The sequence below is a fragment of the Diadema antillarum genome, unplaced genomic scaffold (assembly GCF_040938485.1).
Source record: "Diadema antillarum isolate AM-2024a unplaced genomic scaffold, OU_Dant_1.0 seq00000160_RagTag, whole genome shotgun sequence".
Taxonomy (NCBI): domain Eukaryota; kingdom Metazoa; phylum Echinodermata; class Echinoidea; order Diadematoida; family Diadematidae; genus Diadema; species Diadema antillarum.
In genome coordinates this window covers 717,723-744,560 of record NW_027271231.1, presented here as the reverse complement: position 1 = coordinate 744,560, position 26,838 = coordinate 717,723, and the positions used below count along the sequence as shown (strand labels likewise).

At 39.0% G+C, this 26,838-nt stretch overlaps 1 protein-coding gene across 1 annotated transcript; it reads right to left on the bottom strand.

Moving 5' to 3' along the window:
- Positions 1-441: 441 nt before the first annotated feature.
- LOC139727936 (uncharacterized) lies at positions 442-26,838 on the bottom strand. Its single transcript, XM_071638909.1, has 23 exons — positions 26,755-26,838; positions 25,442-25,513; positions 24,657-24,766; positions 23,628-23,891; positions 20,956-21,025; positions 19,738-19,847; positions 17,430-17,520; positions 16,232-16,548; positions 15,442-15,552; positions 12,314-12,428; positions 11,697-11,816; positions 10,281-10,469; positions 8,776-9,471; positions 8,250-8,418; positions 7,756-7,868; positions 6,978-7,136; positions 6,176-6,268; positions 4,913-5,227; positions 3,816-3,973; positions 3,048-3,190; positions 1,669-2,385; positions 1,175-1,288; positions 442-602 (listed from the first exon to the last, which is right to left on the bottom strand). Exons 1-23 carry the CDS (start codon positions 26,836-26,838, stop codon positions 511-513), a joined length of 4,422 nt encoding a protein of 1,473 aa, XP_071495010.1. The 3' UTR covers positions 442-510.

Below are 26,838 nucleotides of genomic sequence, written 5' to 3'. Positions count from 1 at the left end.
ATTCTTTCTCCAGTGCCGGTGTTATCGTTGCTACACACATCTTGGTTAAAAATGCAATCAATTGTGAGATGTAATGCAAAATGTGTAGTCAAAAAAGATTATTAGGAAATTGGCAGTTCTGGGCAAAATTCTTGTGAACAACATGTGTCAATGACTATAGTACCCGCTGTGGTACATTGACATAAAGATAGGAGTTACTGTGCTTACTTCAACATAACATATCAATATGTGCATCTATACTCTCATTTTAATTCCATTAATACCTCATCTTTGGAAGCAGGGTTAAGTTTCTTCTCCTTTGGAATGCTCCTCATAAAACAATTGCACACATCCATTTTGTTTTCTTCTTTTTTGGGGGGCATCATTCTGAACTTCTTTTCACTATTGAAAAGGTGATAAAACCTGCAATAAATATATTTCAGTGTCATTCATCTACTCAGTCTTATAAATAATGAAATCTGCTGAACCTCCTCTCAAGGTAGCAAGTAAGTTGGACCGTTTGGTTGCAGTCTATTTGGACTTGATGATCCGCTGCGCCTGGCTCTCTTCTTGGCGACACATCTTCAGCTTAAAGTCCTGCCTCCTGATCAGTCGAGCCATCTCTGTTATGATGGAAAAACATCAGATGAAAGACATCAATCAGGATTATGCGTGAAATCTGACTTTACAACCAGCCGATTGATGACTGTAAAGAATCTTAAATTCTTTCTTGAATCAGTGGTGGTAAAATGCTGTGAGTACTAATGCATGAAATTCATCTCTCTATTAGCACAGACTGTTCAATAAAGTAATATGTAGTACACTTCTTCATTGAAAGAATATATCAACCTCAAAAAATACTGATCTCAATTCTTTCAATATAGGTGTATACATGTTTTGTTTTTACTGTCTTTATGTTTGTATTAAAAGGGGGAGTAGTTAGCGAGTTACTGATCAACTACCAACATTCTTGAATCCAACAATATTTTTGCCGAAGAGCTAGAATTTTTAGTTATTTAATTTTGCTTAATAACAGCATGTACACTTGATGAACCAAGATATTGGATAACAAATTTGGCTTGAAATATGCATATTAATTCAATTTCTCCACTTTGGTTTGATACAGGGAAATTATGAATGGAGTATACATCAATGACAAATAAAACTCAAAGATCTTCACAAGAAGCCATCTCACCTTTATTACCCTTCTGAAGCTGGCTACCCATCTGGGACAAGGCTGCTAGTCTTGCATGCAGACTCTGCAGATTGCCACTCTGGGTTGCGGCTGTATCGGTCTTTAGCGAAACACCTGGAAAGACAAACAAATTATGAACAAGGACTCACTGAGGATTTTGTTCCAAATTCTCAGAAAATTGCAAAATCTCCATATCTGCTCTTTGTTGAATAATAGAGGGAATAAGCAATAAAAAAAAACCCAAACCAAAACAAAACAAAACAAAGAATGAGCATCAGTTTGATCTGTGTGAAGATACTTTACTTTAATACATGGTATATCGTTATTTGGTGATTTTAATCTTGAGAGTCTGCTCAAAGGTTGAGTGCATTTTTTTTTTTCAAATGTATAAGAATTACAGTTGTCACAAATAAGAGATATCAGAGTGTGACGATGCTACCTTACTCTTATAGAACAAGGACTGGGACAATCAAGCATTCACTATTTAAACTTACTTGAAACAGAGGTAACTGTTGTAATGGAGCTCTCCTCACTATCGCTGATAATGAGCTCTTCCACTGCGTTCACATCTCCAAAGCCCTCCCTGTTTCTGCTGTTCTTGTCCCTGACGGCAGAACTCCACTGCTCCTGTCTATTTCTGTTCATCCGCCTGTGAACAGTGTCCATGGGGTCTGGCACTTGAATCGTCAGAGGAGTTGAAAAGTCTTTCTTCACTCTCGTCGGTGCATGGAAGCCATCCTCGGAGGCAGAGACAGAGCTGTCGCTTAGATCGAAATTATCTCCCGCATGTGATTTGGCACTTTTTGTCTTGAACTGAGTTGTGCTCACAAAGGCATCTTTCCTGAGGCCATTTCGCATGTGCTGCCTAGTGGTGTGTTTTGAAGCACTCCTGGTGGATGCATTCACACTGCCTCTGTTCCCGATTTGACCTTTCTTTGCATGTCTTTCTGCACTTTGCTCATGGGGCCTGTTCACACTCGGCCCTGAACCGGGATTAAAATTAGGCTCGCTGCGCACACCTGTGTGTAAGCCAAGGAGGTTGGTAACTGGCGAGGGTGGGGCATCCAGCTGCAGGCCTTTCCTCGGATGCAGGAGCTTCTGTCGGGGTGGGGTACCAGTAACCTGTGGCTGACCTTGCTTGATTGGGGCGCTGATCGATTCGTCGATCTTGTATGGCGAAGATGTCAGGAGGGGTGGGTCCATTTCGCATGCTGTGAAACAAGAATCAAGAATCAGTACTTGTGTGAAAACAGCTGACATGCTCACTTTGTCTGCCTGAAACATCATTATCATGTTACTCTAGTCACAAGTATGAAAATCTGTCTGACTTGAAATTGCAGAGTTATACAGACTTTTTGCCCAAGTTTGTTTTGTTGCTTTTTTACTGCCATTAGACTTACACGGGCACAGTTAAACTAGTTTTTAATTTATTTGATTAATCTTACTTTCTTGGTTTGGTCTGTATGAACATGTAATTATACAGAAATCCATACTTCCCGCAATCAACTACAAGTGGCTAGAATTTTTCTTTTCAGCATAATCACATAGGTACAGATAGACATGAGTTGTTTCTAGCACTAGACAGTACAAATAATGTAGAAGCAGGGTCCACAGAGACAAAGCAAAGCAGGCCCTGTCACATAAAGTTGAGATCAAACAGAAGTTAGAAAATCAAGCATAAGTCTCTGAATACTCCATTCTGATTGGCTGATACCTGACTTATGTTTGATTTTCTGACTTATGTTTGATGGCATCTCTTTATCCAACAGCTTCTACAGTCTTTGTAAAGTGTATATATGCAGGTACACATTGCAGGACTCTGAAAGTGCTCATTCTAATTTTCTTCATTTCGAATAAAGGTGAAACACTTTACCATCCTTTGTGGATGACAGCAAGCCAACTTCAGGAGCTGACTGCGTGTCTCTGGCAAGAATCACGGGGTCTCTCTGCCCCAGGAGTCCGTTGAGGCGATCCATGGCGGGAACCTCTTTTGCTGACCTAAAACCTGACTGCAATCTGTGAAGTGTTTGTATTAAGCGACCAAAATAGGAGAAATATATGCATTCTTCATAGCAACCACAGATGAGGTGGAAAGGAAAATAGGCTTGTAATATGTCTACATACAATAAGTTGCTTCTAGTATACACAATCTTCATAAAATTGGTGCAGCCTCATCTAAATACTGCTGGTAGACTCAATCCCATACTACATAGGGATATAGATTCACTGAATAATCATTCAAAACATTTACAGCAATTTCAGTGGAAATGACTTTTTTTTTTTTTTCAAATTTCAAAACTGCATCTGGTCTTTGAACTAATAATGCTGTTGCATTATATCATCAATTTTCACTACCAAGCATCTTTCGCAGAGAATAATGAAAAAAGAAATGTTCAATCCGAAATACAGTAAACAGAAGCTTAGGTGAAAGCTGTGACATGGAAAATAGCTTCTCATTTTAACCATATAACCACAGATCCACTTTGGTTTTATAGGTAGTGGGTGGGGGGGGGGGGGGGGGGGGGAGAGGCTTACGAATATAATTTTTCCAATAAAAAGAATGACTTGATAGTTCCAGGTTATCTATACATGACATGTCTACATAACACAACATACTGAGAGTCAGAAAAACAGAACTCACTTCTTATCCAGACCGCTACCTGCGGCCGACACTGGCTGCCCTGCCGCGGCGGTGGCGGACTTCAAGGCAGCCATATTGGATGAGAAGACACTCCTCATTTCCTGCAGCAAATCCTTCATCTCAGCCGACATGTTATGGTCCGGGTCCGACGAATCACACTTATCCTTTCATAACACAAACATGGCACAAATGAAACACAAATACCAATTTGCAGAGTTGTTTTCATATTTTCCCTATCAGTTAAATGAGGACGAAACCTAAATATATGATTATGTGAATTGAGGGAATGCAGCAATATAAGTAGGATACACACCATGGAACTCACATGGAAAATGATATAGAGAAAAGTCAAGATGTCTTTCACTTTTCTAGCATAAGAGCACTTGACTTACCTCATTCATAAAGCAGGGGGAATAATATTACCCTTAACATATGACAATAACAAGTCAAGGGAATGTGTAATTTTCATAAGAAATTAAATTTGGTAAAATTCTCTTAAATTTGTATTTTCTTTATATTGTTGTACGTACATGACATCACAAACTGTAGTAGTCTTGTCATCCATCGATGGCTGCACCGAAACTTTAGAAATTCAAAACTTTTCAACGGATTGTCTGATCTTCCTCAAACTTTGTTGATATGTCCTACTAATACTGCTGCATTCACTCAATTAATATGTTTGTTCCAGTTTCATTCCCCTTTAAAACACCCACACATACAAGTCTCTCTCTTTTGATTTCATGTCAACAGAAGAGATATTTGTCTGTAGGTCAATGGAAAACTTTTGAGTTCATGACATCATACAGTTACTACTAATATCATTGTTTAATGAAAATATAATTTACATGAAATTTCACATTTTCATCCCTATCAGTATTTCATTCATACATTGTTTGTCAGATTTTGAAGAAATCTCAATCTGCTACTGTGTTTGGAGGGTCCTTGTAATAAGACAAAATATGAATTAAAAATTGTAATGATGAGCATTCCTGCCATACTTTTGTAATAGTTATATATTACAAGTATACAGTGTTAATCCATCTCACTGAATTTCATAGAGTAAAGAGTAAATGGGATGCATGATATGTCTTGAATACCAGTTTCTGAGCATGCCCATCTGCCTCAGTGGATGTATTCATGATGACGACTGGGACTGGTGTGATGTAGTTCCTCCCGTTCAGTCTGTCTACAGCCTGTATGCTGGCTGACTGCAAGAAGTGGGCCGACACCAGTTCAGCTGACGCCTTCCCCTCTCCGCCCGAAGAGGACGACTTGATCTGCGCGAGGGCGGTGGCGGTGGCAGACTCGGTCCGTCGGAATTTCTTCTCGACGGCGTCGGGGCTCTCCTCTGACAGGGGCTTGCTTGGAATGTGTTGGGATGCTTCTTTGGCGGCAAGGGTTCTTTGTAAGGCCTGGATGACAACACAACACAGCTGATTAAAACTCTCTGCATTTTAACTGCAGTTGAACTCAACACAGACTACTGTATATGCCATATGTCTAATTTTTCGATAAATCGGGATTTCCTGACAATTTCAAGAGTGTTTGGATTTGCTTTTGTGGAGTAAAGTAATGAACAGAGAAATGTACATGTGCATGTGACGTTGCATTCATGTCAGGATCAGAGTTAATATTTGGTATAAATATATGGCATATGCAGTAAATGATACTGCACCCGGGACCCCACCAGACTTAATTCATTCACCGCTAATCATCAGCCACATATTAAGGTATGATCATACAAATCACAACAGTTTTAATATCGTTATATCACAGAGGCACCAATGTGGCGATTACAGTTTCCAAATGATTTCCAGAGATATCTCAAGCTTATTCATTGATAAATTCATACATTTCATTGAGTCAATGAAAGGAGGATGTTAAATATCTTGCATAACCTCACATTCATAACCTATCATGAAAGGAATCAACAAAAGTAATGAAATGATTAGATGTCACATTTCTTATGCCTTTGTGGTGATTACAAATATTCAAAGTCATGTACCTATTATCGCACAGTGTTTTTGCAGCAGGGATCACCTCATCAAATCACTGAATATTAACAACCATATTGGAGATGTTTCTATGCAATCATGGTTTTAAATGTTTACAATGAGAACTCTAAAATCACTTACAGCTCATATCTTCCTCAATAAACAAGCACAAAAACACTGGAAACAATCAAACAAAAGCAGAACTACATGTCAGACAAAAGACACTTCCCCTCTTTGCTCATCATTCTATGTCTGTTGTCTGCTCTTCAAACATGAGGCTCTCCTTGATTCTACTTGCCTAATGAATATTCATTCAGACTGCCACTATATCACATATTCATGAGAAGCCATTCATTTCATTCTTACCTTCATCTCCAGCTGATGCTTAAGGGTCATCTTGGTCAGGGCTTGTTCCTGCTCCTCAATTACCCTCTGGGCATCAGTGTGCTTCAGGGCAGCCTGCTCATGACAGAGAGAGATACATGATGAGGTGAATGGTCATTTTGAAATGAAGCACCATTTTGGGAAAGTTTTTTTTGGCATAATATGTGACCACAATCTGCTATAATAGCTAATGACATTCATATACTATTGAACTGAATACCACTGATCAGAGCTTCCAAGTAAGAAGTAGTTCTGGCACTCAAAAAATTATATGCCAGTTCACACCATAATATATTCACATCACTGCTGTGTTTTAAGAATGTCGGTACACAAGGTGACATACAGGTAAGTTTTTGGGGTTGTTGGTTTTCTTTCGCATGTTGGGTTTATACGCTGTGCACTTCCTCACCAACCACATAAAAACATCACTTGATGCAAGTTACAGAATTCAAGGAGAAAGATTCAGTGCAAACTAATCATTCAAAAAAAAAACCCACCCCAAACTACTGCTGATTATTCTTGAAAAATCAAACAAAAATGCAGGTCTTCGCACGAATAATGGCCTAATCACCTAATTAAAAGTTACTGGAAGTACAGCTTTCCCATACAGAACTCTCTAAAATTCAACAAAAGCTGCAGAATTACCTGACATGAGGGCAGGAACCATGATGATTACACATCTGCAACTATGATATCGAAACAACAGACATGCACATAGATGGAAAACACAAACAACCAACTGAACATACAAAACAAATTACTGGACAAGTATAAGAGCCTTCACCTTTTCAAGGGCACTCTCCAGTTTAGAAACGATATCCTTCTGCGAGCTGCGTCTGTTTGCCAGACTCTTGAGTTTGTGCTGGAGTCTCTCCAGCTGACCAGTCAGTCTGGTCAGCTGGTCCTCCAGGAGCTCCTTCTCAGCACACAGGACGGAATTCTCCTTCAATCAAAAGCACAAAAAAAGTTCAGCTGTAAGATTCTCAAACATGCTGGGTTCATGCCAGTTGATGGAAATGATTAACGGTCTTGGTTGTCAAAGTAGCATAGGGCAGTTTGTCAATCAGGTGCGATTAAAAACCACTTGACACATGAATTCATTCATTTTTAAATAAATACACAGTACCTGCTTCTATTAGGAAAAGAACCAGCACTAGCTGTCGGGCAAAAGCCCGGCAGTCTAGTGGATATAGCCCCTGTCTAGTAATAAGGAGATCATTGGTTCGAATCAAACCAGAGTATGCATGCCCATGATTTTTTTTTATCATGGCTCCTACTAAAAACTGAATAATCGGCGCTTTACTTACATTGTTGAAGGGCAATTATTTATGATGTATCAGTTGCAACAAAAATATGGTGCCATCATCGCTGGATAACGAGGGTACTACACTTCATGACGTAATTTTAGACAACAATATAGAGGGGAAAAAGTAAAATCAACATACAATGTAATTTCACTTTTCTAGCGTAATGAAAGTGCACCTGCCTTACCTCTTTAAGAACCTTTCATATTGTTGATTAGGACAAACACAACCTAACAAAATAAGATTGGTTGTTCTTACCTTTTTAGCTGCACTGAGGCTCTCCTCCAACCAGTGAGTCTTATTCTGTAGGGAGTCCACTTCACTCCGCTTGGACAGCAATTCTTTCTGGACATTGTCTGCCACATCCACAGCTTTAAAATGAAAAAAGAATTTATTTTTATTAGATAAACTCCACAAAAACTACCCCCCCCCCCCCAACAAAGACTTCTTACACAGCATGTTCTAAAATATACTTCTGTTACATTTTTTATTAGCTAAAAAAAAATAAGAGGTCAAACATTGCTCTATAATGTACTTTTATATTTGCTGTTTCTTACATGGTGCTTTAACAATCAGATTCATACTACAGTTTTGGTTGAGAGCAAAGCAAAATTTTTAATGAAACAAAACTACCTCATTTAATCTCATTTCTCTTCCCAGGTCAATCTTTCACTGACAGTCTCCCCTAATGCATCCATTGTAACAGAAACAGAATGACCAAACAGGAATTCATACTTTTGGTTTCGTCTTACCACGAGCATCCGCAGACTTGGTAGCCCTCAGTGCCTCCAAGGTCAGCTGAAGGTCATGCTCCAGGGCCTGAATCCTGAGCTGAAGATGGCTGCTGCTCTTGTCCGTCGTCTTCTCGAGTTCAACGTACCGCGTCTCCAGCACCTCCTTCTCAGCGGTCAGGTGCATCACCTGATCGAAAAAGGCCAATCAAAGGAGAACATGTTATAAATGAAGACCCCGATAATAACCTCATACCATTTTTATGCTTATATGATCAAATGCTTGACAGTTTTCATCCTCATTCAAAAAGAATTGTGAAACTCAAGGATGACAGCTGCCAGTGACATTTCTAGGAAATAACAGATCAACTTGGATACATACATGTACAACAGTTTTATTCTCTGTGTCTCACTCACATATCAACACCTGTCTTCTTTTACAAGATAGGAATCTACAGTAAGGTTTCGCCTGATTTTTGCTCATTTTCTCAAATCATGCTCCAATTTTTACACTGGGAATGAAAACATAAAGAAAGACAAGACTGACCTTTTCTTGCATGGTTTTGAGTTCCTCCAGGATTCCCGCTTTTCCCTCGATGACTGCTTCCACCTCCCTGTTCTTCTCCTCCACAGCCCCTGTCAAGGTCTTCACCTCCGTCTCCAGCGACTGAACTCTCTTCTCCCTGACCTTTAGCTTCCTGTTGAGGTCGTCCTTAACCCCTCTGACCTCCTGTAACTCGGTATTCTTGTCGTCCAGGAGTTTGATCAAGCTCTCCCTCTCCTGCCTAGCCTCGGCGCTGGTCCTCTCGTTGGATTCGACCACTTGCGAGAGACTCACCCTCTGCTTGCACAGCTCCTCGTACTGCACCTCCTTCTCCTTGAGCTGGGCCTGTAATCTGCTCTGCAGACTGGTGGCGGAGTCTAACTCCTTGACTCTCTCCTCACACAGTGCCTGGTAGTGATCTCTCTCCTGCATGAGGATGGTCACCACCTTAGACTTCTCTTCCAGCTGTTTATTGAGATCGTCATTGGCCGTCTTTGCGGCCTGGAACTGGGAGGTTGTCTCCTCGAGCACAGAGCTAAGTCTATCCCTGCTCTGCTCGGACTGATCACAGTCGGACGTCTTCTTCAGGATCTCCAGGGAGAGTTTGCTATTCTCTGCTTGAAGGGACTCGATCTGTTGAAGCAGCTTGCTAGAATTCTCCACGGCCTTCTTCTGCTCCTCACACTGCACCTCAAACATCTGTTATCAAATGATATACAAGCAATCCGATCATGAAATTCGCAGCTAAAATTTTACCCCCTTGATATGCCTAGTATTCTAAAGCAGGACCAAAATTTTCAATCTTCTGTGGGTTCTGGTGCCTGGAACACAAGACATTTGATGGAATCGCCTGGGCATCACTTTTTATGTGATCTTAAGGATTTCAGGGAAACCAGGAGGTCTTATGTACACTACATAGTTGGATACCTATGACATCTGAATGCTTAATTTTCAGTTTCCCTGCAATATCTTTTGCTACTCACATTAGTACCATGGAAACATGCAGATTGTGCTCAGTCTAGGAAAAATGCATTCCAGTGTCTTTAGTTAGTCATCTAGTAGTACTATGGCAATGATTGACAGATGCTGTCATTGATAGAATCTTCGTTTGCAAATCGCTTTGTGAGCATATCCAAGTAATCTGGAAAAAAAAATAGTAGAAAAACTATTGTAAAATATACGGCACATACAACTTGTATTTAGATATTCATTTGAACACAAAAGTGATGCCGAGGGCATCAGTGCATTTGCATTGCTTAGTTCATTTAAGACAAAAGAGATATCAGTATCCTCCCTTTGCAACAAGCAAAGTTCCCGATTCGCTTCCTCGACAACATATTTTACATTTGGATTACAGAAGGCAGACAGTATTTTTAGCATGTTGATAATTTTGCAAAAATCAACTGCCTTGCAAAATTCTATAAAAAACAAAAACCGACACAAAAACATATGGCATGGGGTAAACAGAAGGCACTACAAGAGCTTGTCCGTTTCCCACCCATGGTTACCTTCTGCTGCAGCTGTGACTGGGCCTGCTCCTTGTAAGAGACCAGGATCTCCTCCATGTGCCTGACCTCCAGTGACCGGTCCTCCAGCTCCCGCTGCATGTTGGTCAGCCGCTGACCCTCCTGAGATCGCAGCTCCTCCGTCTTCTCCTCCTCCTCCCTCAGCTGGGACTGCAGGGCGAGCAGCTTCTCCTGTATTCAAGCAGAAGACCAAACTAACCCATTCCTTCTGCAAATTCTCCAAAAAAATTCAGTGCCCCCCATAGGAGATTCTTTTTGCCCGTCAAAAAAGCAGACATGTTGGTAATCTACATGTATGTGCAAAAGCAGTCAAGCAGTATACCAGTAAGTATTCCCTTTCTATGCAACTGCATGTGCCATTGAATAATGCAAATTATCAATCAGCTTTGAGATATAAATCGTGCACGTGCGGGCCAGGAAAATTCTTTTGCTATACACCATAAAGACACCCACATGTGGTAAGCTTAAGTCAAAATCTAGTGAGTTCAGCCTAAATTACTACAAGTGTACGTACATCTTCATACCAGTATTGTAGCATAACAAGCTCAATACTACGTTGGAAAATATGGATTACACTAAAATACACACAATTCTGAGACAATAGAATAATAACTATCGATAGCAGAGATTCTAATCTTTCACTAAAAGTTGTTTTCCTACTCAGTACAGTATATTGAAAATAAACATGATTTGAGGCAACTAATGCAGACACACTTGTGAATATTTTGGGAACCTGGTATACCCGGTCTTCTTCTGAGTTGAAGCTACAGGAACCAGGTATACTAGGTTCCCAGAAGGAATGGGTTAAGATAGAAATTACCACAAAAAAATGACGGATTTCTTTGTACCATCAGTTTTAAATCAGAATAGCATTAACCCCCTCTGGATTTCTTACATGATTCTGTGCACTCTCGCTTTGCGGTTTGGATTTTGGTGCTAATCAAATCGCATGTTCCTACAAAGGTGATACCAATGAAAGGGGGAAATTGACACGCATGCTATCAAAGAGTTCATACTTTCAACAAGCGATGAATAAAATTCCTACTTCTGCTTTCCTACTTGCGCATTAAAAAGCGATGTACAGAAAAAAAAAACAATCTCAATTACAATGTACATAAAATTTGGTTTTGGGGGCTTGTTTGTGACACACACAGCAAGATTCAACAAAGTTTTTGTGCGAAGACATATCAATTGTTGGCAGTCAAATACTAATTCAGTTGAGTTATGTCTTCATGCCTTCCTGACTCTAGAAAAAATTCTGTGAAAAACTGTGCACTTCACTCTTCATAATCTCAATTACAACATGACATAATATGCACATGACACTTCACGTAGTAGTCATCACGGCTCCCTCATATCGGGACTCGGGGTCAAATACTTTTGTGACGAAGCTGATACCTTGTTTGTCTGCAGATTAATGTTGGCATTGGCTAACATGAGCTGTAGATTGGAGATCTCTTCCCTGGCTGCCTGCATGTTAGCTCTGTTGGTATCCAGTTCATTTGTCATGGATTCAATCTACAGAAAGGAGAGGGGGGGGGGGGGTAAAGATACACTGAACATTCAATTTGTGACCAAAAAAACACCAACCATTATTCATTCCCTGGAGATCTTGGTTTGGATTAAAAACAATAACAACAATTCCAGCTACTCAGTATGGTGAAATGAATGAGTAACTTAGGTGAAGATGTTCAACACTTTGAAGGTCGGTACGTTATACTACCATGTGGTTCCATCGTGGCTACATGGTAAAACAGACATTTTGTCCGAAAATGAAATTCCCTATACAGTTGTTCTTAATAGAACTGAAAAATTACCCAGGTAATCAGTCTGTAACAGAAAGGTCACACTTGACAATATCTTTTGGAGACAGTACAAACCAAAAGAAGTTTTGTTTTTTAATTATCATTATTATTATTTTTTTTTTTTTGTAGATTGCCAGTGATGTACTGGGAAAACCCAACATCTCATAATTGTGTCTAGTGATAAATACAGATATGTGGAGCTTGAGTCACCTTGTGCCTGGCTTCCTTCCTTTCTGCCTCCGTCTCCTTCTTGAGTGCTTCATACTGGCTCTCCATGGTGGTGAGCTCCATTGTCCTCAGGGCAATCTGCTTGCTTGACTGATCTCTGAAGTAAGAGAACAGATAGAAGTTATGTTAGATAGTTGGTTTTTTTCTACACATGCTGAGTTATATGCACCTCATGACGACAGCACAATGCGACGGAACATGACATTGTTAGAGTCCAGGGCAACTTATCACAATGATATGAATCCACTGTGTAAGCACTTTTATCAGCAACCGTATATGCACCATTATCAATGTACGTCTTCAGCTCTCCGCATACAATATTGCTCTAGCCATAGGTAACAGCTGCTCATCTTCACAAAGAAATTATGCCACATTTATTTATGCAGCAATTTTTGCAACTGTTTTGTATTTATCTTTGATCAGAGATTCATTGTATAAGCTGTTATTTTCAAGAGGGTTTAATTTTTGCGAATTTCACAAGTCAAGTGAATTAACAACACGCGAAAATGTCGCCATATGTTAGGCTAATAATACATTTACGGTAGCCACGATGTCAAATCGCGAAAATGTCTGAGACCTCCTCATTCACGAAAATATCTGTATGCAAAAATAACAGCTTATGCAGTACGACAGCGGTAAGTACCAACAAAATATATATATATATTTCTAAAACAGATTGGATCTACATGGTGATTACTTTTGCAGTAAATGTAAAAAAAAAATGGAAGAAATACATCTGTAATTGATAGATAGAACACTACAACTGGAAATTCTGCTCGATCGCCTTCTTATCGAAGATGCTGCATCCACGAGAGCACCACAAAGTCCAGCAATACTCCAAAATAATGAACAAATTCTACAGCATCGTTTGGCGAAGAGAACATTTTGTCAGAACCCACAGACAGCAAGACACCATTCTGGTATGAGTCTGTCTGAAAAATGTCTGCAGAGCCAGACATCTTCAATCAAGACTATCGTCATGACACCAGTCTTGAACACAAAGTCACAAGACAAGAAAGGAAAACTCCATGAGCAATAACAAAGTTTCAAACTATTCTCTCTTTTTTTTTTCCAGATCAGTTCTTTGTAAATAAAACTTCAAAAAATGAAGAAGAAGAAGAAGAGAAGAAGCAATCGAATAGTTTGAGTAGGGAAACAGAGGTGTATACATACAAGACAGGTCAAGGTTCAAGTGTGCCGACCCTCACAATGTCACAGACAAGGGAAAGGCTGACGAATGTGTCCATCAACCTTGGACAAAGAGTCAAGTACTTCACTCTACACTTGTGTCTTTGTTTGCAAAGCCCCTGCCAGTTTAAGAAGTAACAATAGGCTACAGCACAATCAGGTACTCTGACATTCTGCAAGACGATCCCAGACATACTCAACAAACTTCTTCTTCGTACATTCCAACATGTTTAGAGTCTCCAGACTCTCTAATTAATATTGACATGATTATGATAGATGAGTATGTTTTCCCCAGTGATTTTATTGTCGCTTATCAGACAATGCTGTCATAAATTTGATTGACAAGCATCATTTTAATAGTAAAGGGACATTATTGGGTAGCTTTGAAACTTCTGGAAGAGTTACATTTTGACTTAAGTCCTATTTTGTTGGTGACTGGTCACAAATGATTTTATAATGTCAGAGTAAACACACTGAAGACTCAAGTGTCTTGCTATAGCATCTGATTGTGTGAAGAAAAAAAACCAACAACCTCAACCAACACATCAATTTCAACATCTTTCCTCTCTGGCAAGTTGTCAACACCTAAGCTCGGGATGAGCACGCTCCGCAAACAATCGCAATGCTGCAAAGTGGCACAGCGCCGCCACCGGTGCTTGAAGCGGCAAGAAAAGAATCCGTTCCAGATTGGATCAATATCAATACATCACAAGTACCATGGCACCAGACTCTCTACCAATTATGACACATGACAACAATTATCATCTTTTTCATTTTGAGGTCCTTGATCACGCACAACGCATCTTGAGTGGTGTCTCCACTGAGCAAATTTTCTCATCTTGCATGTCTTGGCATGGAAACAAGAAAATTAAAGCATGGAAATTGCACAACTTACATTGTAAGCATGTATATGATATACATTTTTTTTTTTTTTTTTTTGGGGGGGGGGGGATAAAAAGTATGGAAGAACTAATCACTAGGAAAGAATCAACTGTGTACCAGTATTTTTTTTTTTCATGGTGGGTTGGGTTGAGAGTTTCTGCACATACTTATGCTTCTCTATGCATCATAGCACAAAAAGAAATATTTGCCCCATTGTTTGGTATAAAGCTTTTAGATGGAAAACTGTGCTTGCTGATAAATCCCAGGGTTGTACCTGCATTATGACTGCATTTAAAATTCAGGGATTTGATGAACTCTTTTTTTTTTTTTAACACAAGCTTTTAGAAATTTATTTCCATACAACTACCCAAAATAATGGTGAGGCTCTGCAATGTTTTCTCTTTGTTTTCTAGAAACTTTTTGAAAGTATACTAAGCTTTTATGGCACATATGAGACAGTTCAGATGTATTGAGAAATGATAAAAAGATGTTCCATCAGTACTTTCTCTTTGTACTCAAAAGCACTAAACAAATGTAACTTGAGTCTAAATTAGTCTATAATATATGAAACAAGTGTGTTTTCTGTTTGGTTTGATGTTTGCTGTAGTTGTTTTTTTCTGCCTCTCCTTCATGGTAGAAGCCATATCACATGTAACATTGGTGACAAAAAGTAGTCTAGGTTGGAATTCACAGAGATCCTTAAAACAACATGCACAGTTCTCACTCAACAATTCTTCAGATAGCTCACTGCAAACCACTGCATGGGACACATTGTATCTTTCATCTTACTTGGCATATCAGTTTGAGGTCTTGCAACAAGTGCACTTATGATAAATACACAAACATTCAAAACATGTACATAATCAAGACTCTTGATCACACACAGTCAAAGCAAGGTACAGGGAAAGATAATGTACACCTTCCATGGTGTTTTGAAGACTAGTGAACTACAATTTGTATCATACAATACCCCTAGTATATGTTGATAATCGAGCATACAATGTGGATACAACATTCCTTCATTGGGGGTGAGTACGTACTGTAAATCAGTGAGCTGTGCCTGCAGTCCAGCCGCCTGCTGTCTGGCATTCGCAGCCCTCTGGGTCAGGGCCTCTAGCTGCTTCTCTTGGTCCCCGCTCAGCTGAAAGAGCCTGGAATGACATCACAAAGGACCATGTTTACATTCACTGGTCAGATACATATTGGCATCAATGTTTATCAGATTTACACAGGAAATACCCCTGGGCAATACACAGCAGTGTAAATCCAAGTAAGTGACAATACACTGAATGCCTTTATTCTACTATCACAAGCACTTAGATATCTTATACAATCACTCCACAGCACAGTTCTTTCATAATAAATTAACCATTTGACACAAGATGCATGTTCAAGAAAATTTGGCTTTTAGCTACTAAAGAGGTCATGAGTGTGGTTCTTGTGATGTCTATAGTTGCCCAACTACGTGGTCAAGTGTACAAGTACATGTACACCATTTGTACTAGGAGTGTTAGTGTACACTATAAAATCAGTGCAAAAAGTTGTCACAGAACAGTTTTTTCCATGCAAAAGTATTTAGCAGGCATATATTATGTAATTCACATTTTATTTTTGCTCATCCTCAGCTCAGACTTCTACAATTCCGACAAGTACATATGAAACAGCAACTGAAAATGAAAGTACGAGTCTGGCTCCTGAACAAAAAATTGCAATCTTACTTCTTTCCGTGTTCAGGACATGAACTCCAACTTAGAATCTTGTGAGCTCAATATTTCCAACAAGACATGATTCCTCTAGATGTGATTCCTGCTCACAACACTGCAAACTCACTTTTCCCTGTGTTCTTCGGCCAGTAGCCTAGTCTTCTCCTCAGCCTCCCTCTTTGTCTCGGCCAGATCCTTCTTCACCCCTGCTCCATCCCTCTCGAGCTCTTCGATCCTCTTTGCCTTTTCCTTCAGATGGTCCTCCACCAGTCTTACGATGAGATTCGGGGGAGGGGGTCGCACAGCATCATCATGTCGGTGAACTGCGGGTCCAGGAAGCCGGTCTCTGGACCAAACAAGGGAGTGAATGTGCTGCAGGGCCAAGGCGCTAGCGTCGACAGCTTTCTGGAGGGAGTCGATTCTGTGGCCGGCGTCCCGCATGGCCTTAAGCAAAGAGTTGAAGATAAGCAAACCATTGGAAGGAGGGAGGAAGTGGAGTCTTGATAGAGGTGCCAATGTGCCAATCAGATTAAACAAACATTGAATGGAATTCAAGAAGTAATCCCTTAAGTACACTAGACAGTAGTTCAGGAACAATGGCTCCATGGAGGGACATGTAATGCCTGGGTGATTATGGTCATCATTTGTGTGAAGGTATTAAAGTAGGATCAGGATCAGTGATGTTGTTCTGGGATTAGTGAATCCTCTGTACTGAACAGTCTCGTGGTTTGGTGGCACACAAAGTGAACAAATTGGAGCCTTTCATTGGCAGGACCCTCCTAATGTTGTCACTGCACCCTTTTTTCTTGTTCTCTTTCTTTGCTGCCGTCATGTCACTACTCTGTTTCTGCAGGTTCTTATCAGACCATCTGGGATGGGCGGTGATGACAGGCCTCTTGACACATCACCCTCAATATCCAAGACATCATCCCCTTTACTCCTACCCTCCAATCCCCTTCTCCCATCCATCCGTGGTCCTGGTATGCATGATTTCTCCCCTGTTTTTAATACAACAGAACAGTTGATAACTGGCAGTGGACACAAGATCCATGAACAATAACAACACCTCTTCATAATCCCCTAACAAGAATCAGTTTGTCCAGTCCATTCAAGACAGGCTTGGTTGGTAATTGGAAGTGTATAAAAGGACTTAATAGTCTAGCATCACTGAATTTTCAGCAAACTCAAGAGATTGACAGTGGAAGCTCTTGTTTGCATCGTACAAAACTGTATTTCCCAGCAAGTAAGAACACTACCAGTAATTACCAAAAGAAAAAAAAAAAGGTTGTTTACTACAAGATTAAAGATGGTGGAGAGAATCTAACCTTCTCATGTTGGCGGTTAGCAGTGTCGAGGTCTTTGACTGACTGCTGGAGCTGTGCAATCATCTTCTCTTGACCCTCTGACTCACGCTTCCTGAAGAGCAAAGGGGGGGGGGGGGGGGGAGGTGGGAAAGTAAATTGATTGATCTGATTATGAGTGGAGTGAAAAACTGGAGGACAACCCGTATCCTAAAAAGAAAAAAAAAACCTAAACATACAAAAACAATCTTAATATTTCATTTAATATGCCTTGTCCGCCTTAGACTACTGAACATAATAATGTCAGAATTTCGTAGCTTGGGTATTTGTTCCATGTTCATTGTGTCACTGCCGGCAACTAGGGACAGCCTGGTGGTAGTGTCACTGCCCGGAAAGCAGTAGATGACAGGTTCGAGTCCCTCTGGTTCCTTTTTTCCAACATGTTTGTTAATTTACTGATCAGCAGTTGCAATGTTAACAATCTAATTCGTAGAGGAAGAAAAAGTGAAGAAACTCGCACCTAAAAACAATTTCATTAAGTCAAATATTGAAAAAAAAAACTTAGGGCAACGGCATTAACTATGTTAAGCAAAAAAAAAACAAGGAAAAGTAGAAATTACGCGGTGCATAAAATATGTCCCCGCCGGAAGTAGCACTTAGTAGCAAAATGTACAATATAGGTAAAAAATCAAGGTCAAAGGTCAAAGAAGTCAAAGGTCAAAATTCTGTGTAGAAGTTTTGAAGCCCTCACCTAGTGCCATCACAAAAAGCAAACGGAATCGAAATCGGGTTAGAAATGGCGAAGGAGTAGCATTTTGTAGCAAAATGTACCATATCGGTAAAAAATCAAGGTCAAAGGTCAAAGAAGTCAAAGGTCAAAATTCTGTGTAGAAGTTTTGAAGCCCTCACCTAGTGCTATCACATAAAGCAAACGGAATCCAAATCGGGTTAGAAATGGCGAAGGAGTAGCATTTTGTAGCTTATGTACAATATAGGTCAAAAATCAAGGTCAAAGGTCAAAGAAGTCAAGGGTCAAAATTCTGTGTAGAAGTTTTGAAGCCCTCACTAACAGACTGTAGTGCCATCGCATAAAGCAAACGGAAATGAAATTGGGTTAGAAATGGCAAAGGAGTAGCATTTTGTAGCAAAATGTACAATATCGGTAAAAAATCAAGGTCAAAGGTCAAAGAAGTCAAAGGTCAAAATTCTGTGAAGAAGTTTTGAAGCCCTCACCTAGTGCTATCACATAAAGCAAATGGAATCGAAATCGGGTTAGAAATGGCGAAGGAGTATAAGTATAAGGAGTATAAGTTTTGTCGTCTCAGTCTCGTTTAATGTTCATTCGCCTGTGTATGTGTGTCTGTCCGTTACTCTGTCTTCTTATTGGGCTTCCAGACCTTTTTTTTTAATCTGACTTTATTCCCAATCTTTTTTCCCCTTTTTGCATCAGTTCGTTTTCTACTGACATTCTGTACCTGAGGGGCCCACATTCTACAAGCATTGCCTTTTTAGTGGGTCCCTCCATTTTTCGATATTTTGTGTAATGTTATATCGTCTATATCACTTCAGTCAATTTTCATTACAACATTATTTGTTACTTCAAGGTTCCACAATTATGTTCTCTTTTCAATTTTACTTTGTTTTGATTATGTAACCTTATTCTCTGTTACCAATGAAAGTGAAATGTTTATGTTTTTTTTCGAAAAATGAAATAAAGTTTGAATTGAATTGAATTGAGTAGCATTTTGTAGCCAATGTACAATATAGGTCAAAAATCAAGGTCAAAGGTCAAAGAAGTCAAAGGTCAAAATTCTGTGTAGAAGTTTTGAAGCCCTTACCTAGTGCCATCACTTAAAGCAAACGGAATCGAAATCGGGTTAGAAATGGCGAAGGAGTAGCATTTTGAAGCAAAATGTACAATATAGGTCAAAGGTCAAGGTCAAAGGTCACAACTGAAATTCTGTGTAGAAGTTTCAAAGCTCCCATGTAGTGCTATCATATAAAGCAAACAGAATCAAAATTGGCTCATAAATGACAGAGAAGTAGCAAATTGAACATTTTGATCACACACGGACGCACAGACAGACAGACGGACGGACGGACAGACAGACGGACGGACGGACGGACACACACACGTACGGAGCCCGTTTCATAGTCCCCTGCTCGAACTCGTTCGGCGGGGACAATAAAAAATGCATTCAATTCGATATGCAGGATTTCATATTTGACCTCACTCTGAATGTTCTGAACATACGTGTAATAATAAAACATATGTACTGTGATGTACCACAGATACAGTATACTGTATAGTCATATTTTTCTTTTTTCTTACCTGAGCTCCAGAACCGAGTCCCTCCCAACAATGGTTTCATTCAGCCTTGCCTGCAGGTCTTCAATGGCTGACCTGAACTGGACACGTTGCTGGGAGTGACCACTCTCGCTCTTGAGTTAGAAAATAAACGGAAACGATGCACTCCATTATGAAATCATCATACCAATTATACTAACCCAATCCTCCCATACACATAAACACACACATCATATTCATATTCATGCATATTATAGCACAGAAAGGGATCACCACTTTTTTTCATCACTCAAAGTACATTAAAACAAAGAATGATTCAAATGGAGAATGCATCTGGTCAGATTAACTTATTTACAATTTCAGATCTAGAAATGGTATACTTTTTATTTTTTTCTCTTTATTGCAATATGTACATGTATAAGATATATATACATATACATGTACATGATTATCTTTTTAAGTCAGCTATCAAATTCTTTGTCACAAAGTAGTTTTCTTCTCCAACTACTATACAAGTTGTAAATGTGCTCACTCTACAAATATAATCTTGTACATGTAAGATATGCTGTTCAAGCTTTGATATTATATTGTACTTCCCCCCCCCCCATTTTTCCAAAACTACACAGTTGATATACTGTAACAACCAACCACAAACCAATCACTTTTGTCATGATAGAAATCGGTTCATAGAAAAGATGTATCGATCATTTTCCCTATATTTGTGTGATTTGAAACATAACATTTAAAATTTCAAGATTTCACAACTATTTTGTATTTTACTGATACATTGTATTAACTCTGAATATCTTGTACATCAAACACATTATCAGACTTACTCTATAATCATAGAGGAATGATCCAGTGTTTATATGCTATTATGTCTATCAATAACGGTAGACAAGCACTTCGTGTATGACTTTCCCGCTTTTCTGCACTTTCAAAATGCTCGTATCTGCTTCTTTGTGGGGAAGGGGGGGGGGGGGGGGAGGGAGAGGCAGACTCAACACCAGGACCAACCAATTTCACAGAGTGAATCAACTTCTCACACTGACACACTGCACATTGCAACTGCGGTACTATCAAACTATCCAGTTATAACTGTGCCAGAATTGGTGTATTTTGGATGAGAGGGCTACAGCCATGAGTATAGGCTCCACTGGTGGTGGAAGCTGTCATGTTTTTAGAAGTTGCACTTCTCTATTACATTGTAGTCGCCAAAAACAAGACTACAATGTAGTTTACCTGCCGGAGTTTCTCATTCAGAAGCGTGATCTCGGCCTGTGCATCACTCAGCTGCTTACGGAGAAGCACTCTGTATCAAAATAAAATGTTAATGAAAAAAAAAAAATTATACTATACATCTTTCTGCTCATTTCCACCACCTCTTCATTCAATTTTATTAATTTTCAATTCAACTTCATCCAGAGAAGTTTACTGCATTCAAACCATTGAGGTTTGATTTAGTCATATTCTCCTTCATAGGTTTCTTGTCAATCAATTTTTTTTTATCATTCAAATTCATCAATTGAACTGTCACTGACATTCATCTCTGCTGATTTGAGTTTTACAAATGTTAGGATCAAATTCATTTTTTTTTTCAAGCAAATATATTATTTTGTCATTCAAATTCATAAAGTATTACATGGGCCTTTATATGGAGGGTAAACCTGATCTTTACTATTTTTATCTTTTTTCTTTGCTTCAATTACATTATTGCATCATTGTACATGTTTGGGTAAGTATATTTCTGTGTTGGTAGAGTGGATAGGTGCGAGTTTCAATGTGTTAGTATAAATTGGTGTATTACACCTCGGCTGAAAAAAAAAAAAAAAAAACAAAATACAGTCTGACATCTGGAAATCACATGCCTATTTCAGAGGACCAAAGTGTATTGAACTCATGCCAAGACTATTGTCTGACTGGCGCCCAGTCACAATTCACCTGTGCTATTCTTAATTCTGAGATGTGATAATCTGTTTAACACAATCACCAATGGAGATCTCTTTCTCTGTAAAATACATTGTATGTCTGCTGAAAAAAACAGGTGCACACCCTACACAATGGGCTCAGTCATGCATGTGATGGAATCTGCACATATAACAGGTGTTGAAACACTTGACAGTGTGATGTCTTGAAGTATGCATCCATTTTAGTCCATGGGCCAGGCCAGATATTGGTACCATCTGAGGTGGCAAAACCTTTTTGGTGTCATTTTGTTTGTCGGGCATAGATATGCTTATTAAGCTATGATAGCATTTCCAAATGAGTAGCTTAGTCATAGTAAATGAATTCTTAACCAATTTGGTCTCGTTGTTATATCCCTATACTTCTGAATCGAAACTAACCGCTATACAAAGAAGAGCAATGTCTTCTGTATGTTCCATAGAGCTGTAAAATGCAGCTCTATGGTATGTTCACAGGTGTTCTATTGTAAACGCGATGCGCTTAGTCTTTATTCAAGGCAGCGAAGGGAATATCCAAAGGTTATGATGTCCACAGCGCTTAGTCTTTATTCTAGAGGGCGAAGGGAATATCCAAAGCGTATGATACAGTGTATATCCTTTTATCTAAAAACAACAACAACAACAAAAGCAATTCCTCGTGAATTTTACCGTATCTTTCAATTATTTATCATTTTCCGGCGAAAACGCTACGGTGAAAACGCTGATACCACGCCAATGTCGCTTTATTTCCCTCCAACGATATAAGATATGCAAAAACAATGTACCGGTACACTACAATACATTATAATGAATGATATTGTAAATGAACAGAGTGATTTTTGTTTAAAACTGATGTATTTGTTGATAGGGTAGTATAAAAACAGTATAGATAATCCCTTTTATGAGGAACTGTAGATATGATAACGGTACATTGGTCTAGATAAAGACTAAGCGCACCGCGTGACAGCTGTGGACATCATAACCTTTTGGATATTCCCTTCGCTGCCTTGAATAAAAACTAAGCGCACCGCGTTTACAACAGAACACCTGTGGACATACAGAAGGCAATGCTCTTCTTTGTATAGCGGTTTAGTTTCGATTCAGAAGTATAGGGATATAAAAACGAGACCAAATTGGTTAAAAATTCATTTATTATGACTAAGCTACTCATTTGGAAATGCTATCATAGCTTGATAAGCATATCTATGCCCGACAAACAAACTGACACCAAAAAGGTTGTGCCACCTCAGATGGTACCAACAACCCATTTTTCGGGTCTTGGCCCATGGACTATTTGGCACTCATAAGGTACTACATGTTTCATACTGTTTCTTACACTGTATGATCGCAGCACATTGTCAGTTCAACATTTTCATGGAAGCATGTTTCCTTTTTGACAACTTAAAGGGAAATTCCATCCTGATATTAAGTTGTTTTGTGTGAAAACAGAAAAATCTGAGAAGTAGATCAGTGAAAATTTTGGAAAGAAATCGGACACAAAAACGCAGAACTTTATGAACCATTACAGTTTAGAAAGTACGACACATGGGCATCTGTGTGTGATGAACGTTTGAGCAGCTATTTGTTTTGTACACAGAATTAACTAGTTTCATTTTCTCAAATATCTGGGCACAGACAGAACTTATCCGCAGAGAAAGACTTGCACAAACATATTGCTCTTATCATATACTGAGAACAAGTCTGAAGTCATTTTTTCTCAAGAGAAAAATGAAAATTAGTGACTTTTTGTGAACAAACCGTATGGAGAGCTGCTCAACACCTACACCACACAGAGTTGCCAATTTGTGCAATACGCTCTAAACTTTAACAGTTAATAACTTTTAGTGTGTGTCTGATTTTTTACCAAATTTTCACTCATTCACTTCTCCGATATATAATCTTTTCATACAAAGCAACATAATATCAAGATAGACAATCCCTCTAACAGTCACATATTAATACTACACTTACTCTGTGGCTGACTCTGTTGGGAGGGGGACATTTCCGATCGGCGATCTCCTACTACCACGTGCTAGAATGGACTCGACTGTTTCGGTGGCACGAGGAAGAGTTGACAAGCGGGAATCAGAAACGCTCCTGTAAACCATCTCGCTGGGGCTTGTAGGGGCCAATGGTGCAGTGAGATCAGTGAAGGAGTGTGTTTGTTTTACTGCAGCAGCTTCAATCTGTTGTCGCAGCTTCCTGTTCTCTGCAGCTTGGCTTTCCAGTTGATTTCTTAATTCATTAAAAAAGAAGAAGAAGAAGAATAAAAAGGCAAAAATAATCATAGAAGAGACATTTCAGAAATTCTATTACATGCACACACACTATTATGAGTACATATTGTAGTTCAATTTGCAATTGAGAATCATGTCAACAGAAAAAGAGAAACAAGTATTACTCCTTTTTCATAAGGAAATTTAGCACTTTGCCACTGTGGACATGATCAACAGTGCATTTTGTTCAAGGAGGCAACACTTTAACAGTGAGTTGATAATTTTGCAGGTATTGATTGACTCATGAAATTTGCACACACACACACACACAAAATAAGTACTGCATTACAAAAGGTGGTGACATGACATTTGCTCCTGCGAAATTTCCTCCAGTCTCATTTTTTCCAGTTATAATAGGGTCTTAGCTTTAGTTTGATGTGAGGATTAGGATTAGGGTTTGGGTTACGTTTGTGGGTTGAATTTATGTTTGGCTTAGCATAGGCCTACAGATATTTCATGAGCAAATGTCATGGAACCACAAATGGCATATATTATACATACATAAACAGTTTATAGCCAGAAAATACTAGTACACTGGCATTGCTGTTAAGGGAAGTCACTCAAATAGAACAAATTAAACAGCCTATACTCTTTCTTCTCTCCTCTGTAATAAATGTTTGATAGCATTTGGCAGACATATCTACATTTCACATTATAAAGTTCAAGTTGAACAAGGGATGGCGCTCTTACAGAAACACCTCTGGTGCTGTTCGCCCACACATACCTCAAATCTGAGATCATTCTATATTCCACTGTAGCACCTCGGTCAGGAGAGAAGCTGGTAGATGGAGACAGGGAGGGCGCCCTCGATGTTGGTTTGTTGTAAGACGTGATCTGGCACAAGCATATATGTTAGCTGCATTTGTCCTGTTTTAACACTGAATATTCCTTAAACAAACGATGTAGCAGTTCTTAATGAACTTCCAGGTTCAATGACTATGAATCAAAATGATATAAACTGACTCCAATGCCAGGTAATAAAAGCAAAACCACCTCTAAAATGTATCCATACCTTAAATGCAACATGCTAACGCTATCTTTATTTTTAAACAGCCTTGTAACAACCCAGCAGACTATGAATTACGCAGCATATCATTCATTAATTGGACTTTTGGTGCTTACTTTCAAAGGATTCTAAAATTTATCTAAAGTGCATCACAAGAAATCCTGTGTCAACAACAAAAATCAGCAGGAAAGCGGCATTCCAGTTTCCCATGCAGTGCTACAGTAATCCAGCCTGATAAGAAAATTAGTTAGGTCATGCATACATATTTTTTCAGCCAGATTTTTTACAGAAAAGGAACAAAAATACAATCTTCACTGAACAGGGTGCTCAAGCAACTTACATTTTATTACTGCATTGGTTAAAAACGACATCAAAGTAAATAACAAAAAAACAATTGGGATAACATGAATGAGAACAATAAACTCTTATTCACAATATGTGCGCAACTTTTGATACTAGAACGAGGCTGGGATGGGGCAGGGAGAAATGAAGCAAGCAATCACCTCGACAGGATCGACCATGTTCAAGTCGATCTTTAACTCCTGTACCTCCTCCATCTTGCTCTCTAGCTCTTCCTGCAATACATTGAGAATTTGTGCCTTTGTGCATACAGGGTGGTTTTTAGTGTGCAGTCCACGGACACATCAAATAACACACAACGACAAGCACAACAGCATGTATAGATACAGCCCAGAGGAACAGATGCAAGTTCAGTATTGTGTTTGAAGAAATCCATGGAGAAAATTTGAGATATTCATGTGCACAGCATTTAACAGATTTTGGTGCAAGACAAGTGCACAAAAAATTAATCCACAATTTTACATCATATACAGCAAGACAGTTAAAGTCATGTGTACACAGAACAAGGAAACATGTTGCAGATGAACAAATATTAAAATAGGAGGGGAAAAAAAATCACATGTTTTTGACTTCACTGAGTAACATGTCAATCAAACTTGAGCAATTGATTGATTCATCATATTGTGTATGTAAACGTAAAACAGACATCAGAAGAACCAACGACTGAAAGCGCTTTCTGCATGAATTCTGCATGAATAAATTTCAAACAGCTGTGAGACAACTCCAGTTTACAAGCAGAAAACAAAGTTGGTAGGGGGAAGCATTCCATTGTGAGTGCAGAAATTTACATCCAACCCAGAAATTTGGGAAATGTCATGCATAAAAATTGTAGTACATTGACAGTTCTTATTGTGTAACCTTGTACCAGTCACACAAATTTCATTACATATCCATAACACATACACGTATGAAAATATCCAATCTTAGTACATTGTAATAGAAAACATTCATATAATAAGACCAATAAAAATCACTGTCGGACCAGTAACTCTTTAAGGAATGGACCAGCAAAAATGGAAATACTGGGTACCTACTGGTCCAACAGACAGGTCACACCAGTGGAAAAAAATGGGTCAGCATGCAGCCCTGATCATGTTTTATTATTGGGGATTTTGGATTTTTTTTTTTTTTACTTTGTTATAAAATGCTCATAATCCTCATTGAATGACGATGACGGCTTTTGTTAAGACAAGCACTTTTTCGTATCAAATTTTAGATCCTGTGCTTCAATTTCAGTAGACTAGATGACCAAACAGACAATTACTAGTATGCATCTTACACTAAAGGTACAATGCTGGGCGCTTAGAATAGAAAGAGTAACTATATAGCAACATTCTAAAAAAAAAAAAAGAAGTAGATTTATCACAATGGATACATGCATGCATGAACATCACATCTGTGCCATATATTTTGTCGCAGAACTTTCACTGAAACAATGGGCACATTCATGGGTTACCTGTCTCTTTGTCTGTAGACGGACAATTTCTAGGTTTCTCTTCAAGCCCGTAGGAGAGGCAGTTGTCGGTATGAGGGATGCCAT

Coding starts and splice junctions, on each gene's coding strand:
- LOC139727936 (XM_071638909.1), bottom strand. CDS start 26,838: ATGGCATCCCTCATACCGACAACTGCCTCTCCTACGGGCTTGAAGAGA. Junction 8,419..8,775: donor TCAAAACCATGCAAGAAAAG/GTCAGTCTTGTC, acceptor TTTTTCGATCAG/GTGATGCACCTGACCGCTGA. Junction 603..1,174: donor GCTTCAGAAGGGTAATAAAG/GTGAGATGGCTT, acceptor CCATCATAACAG/AGATGGCTCGACTGATCAGG.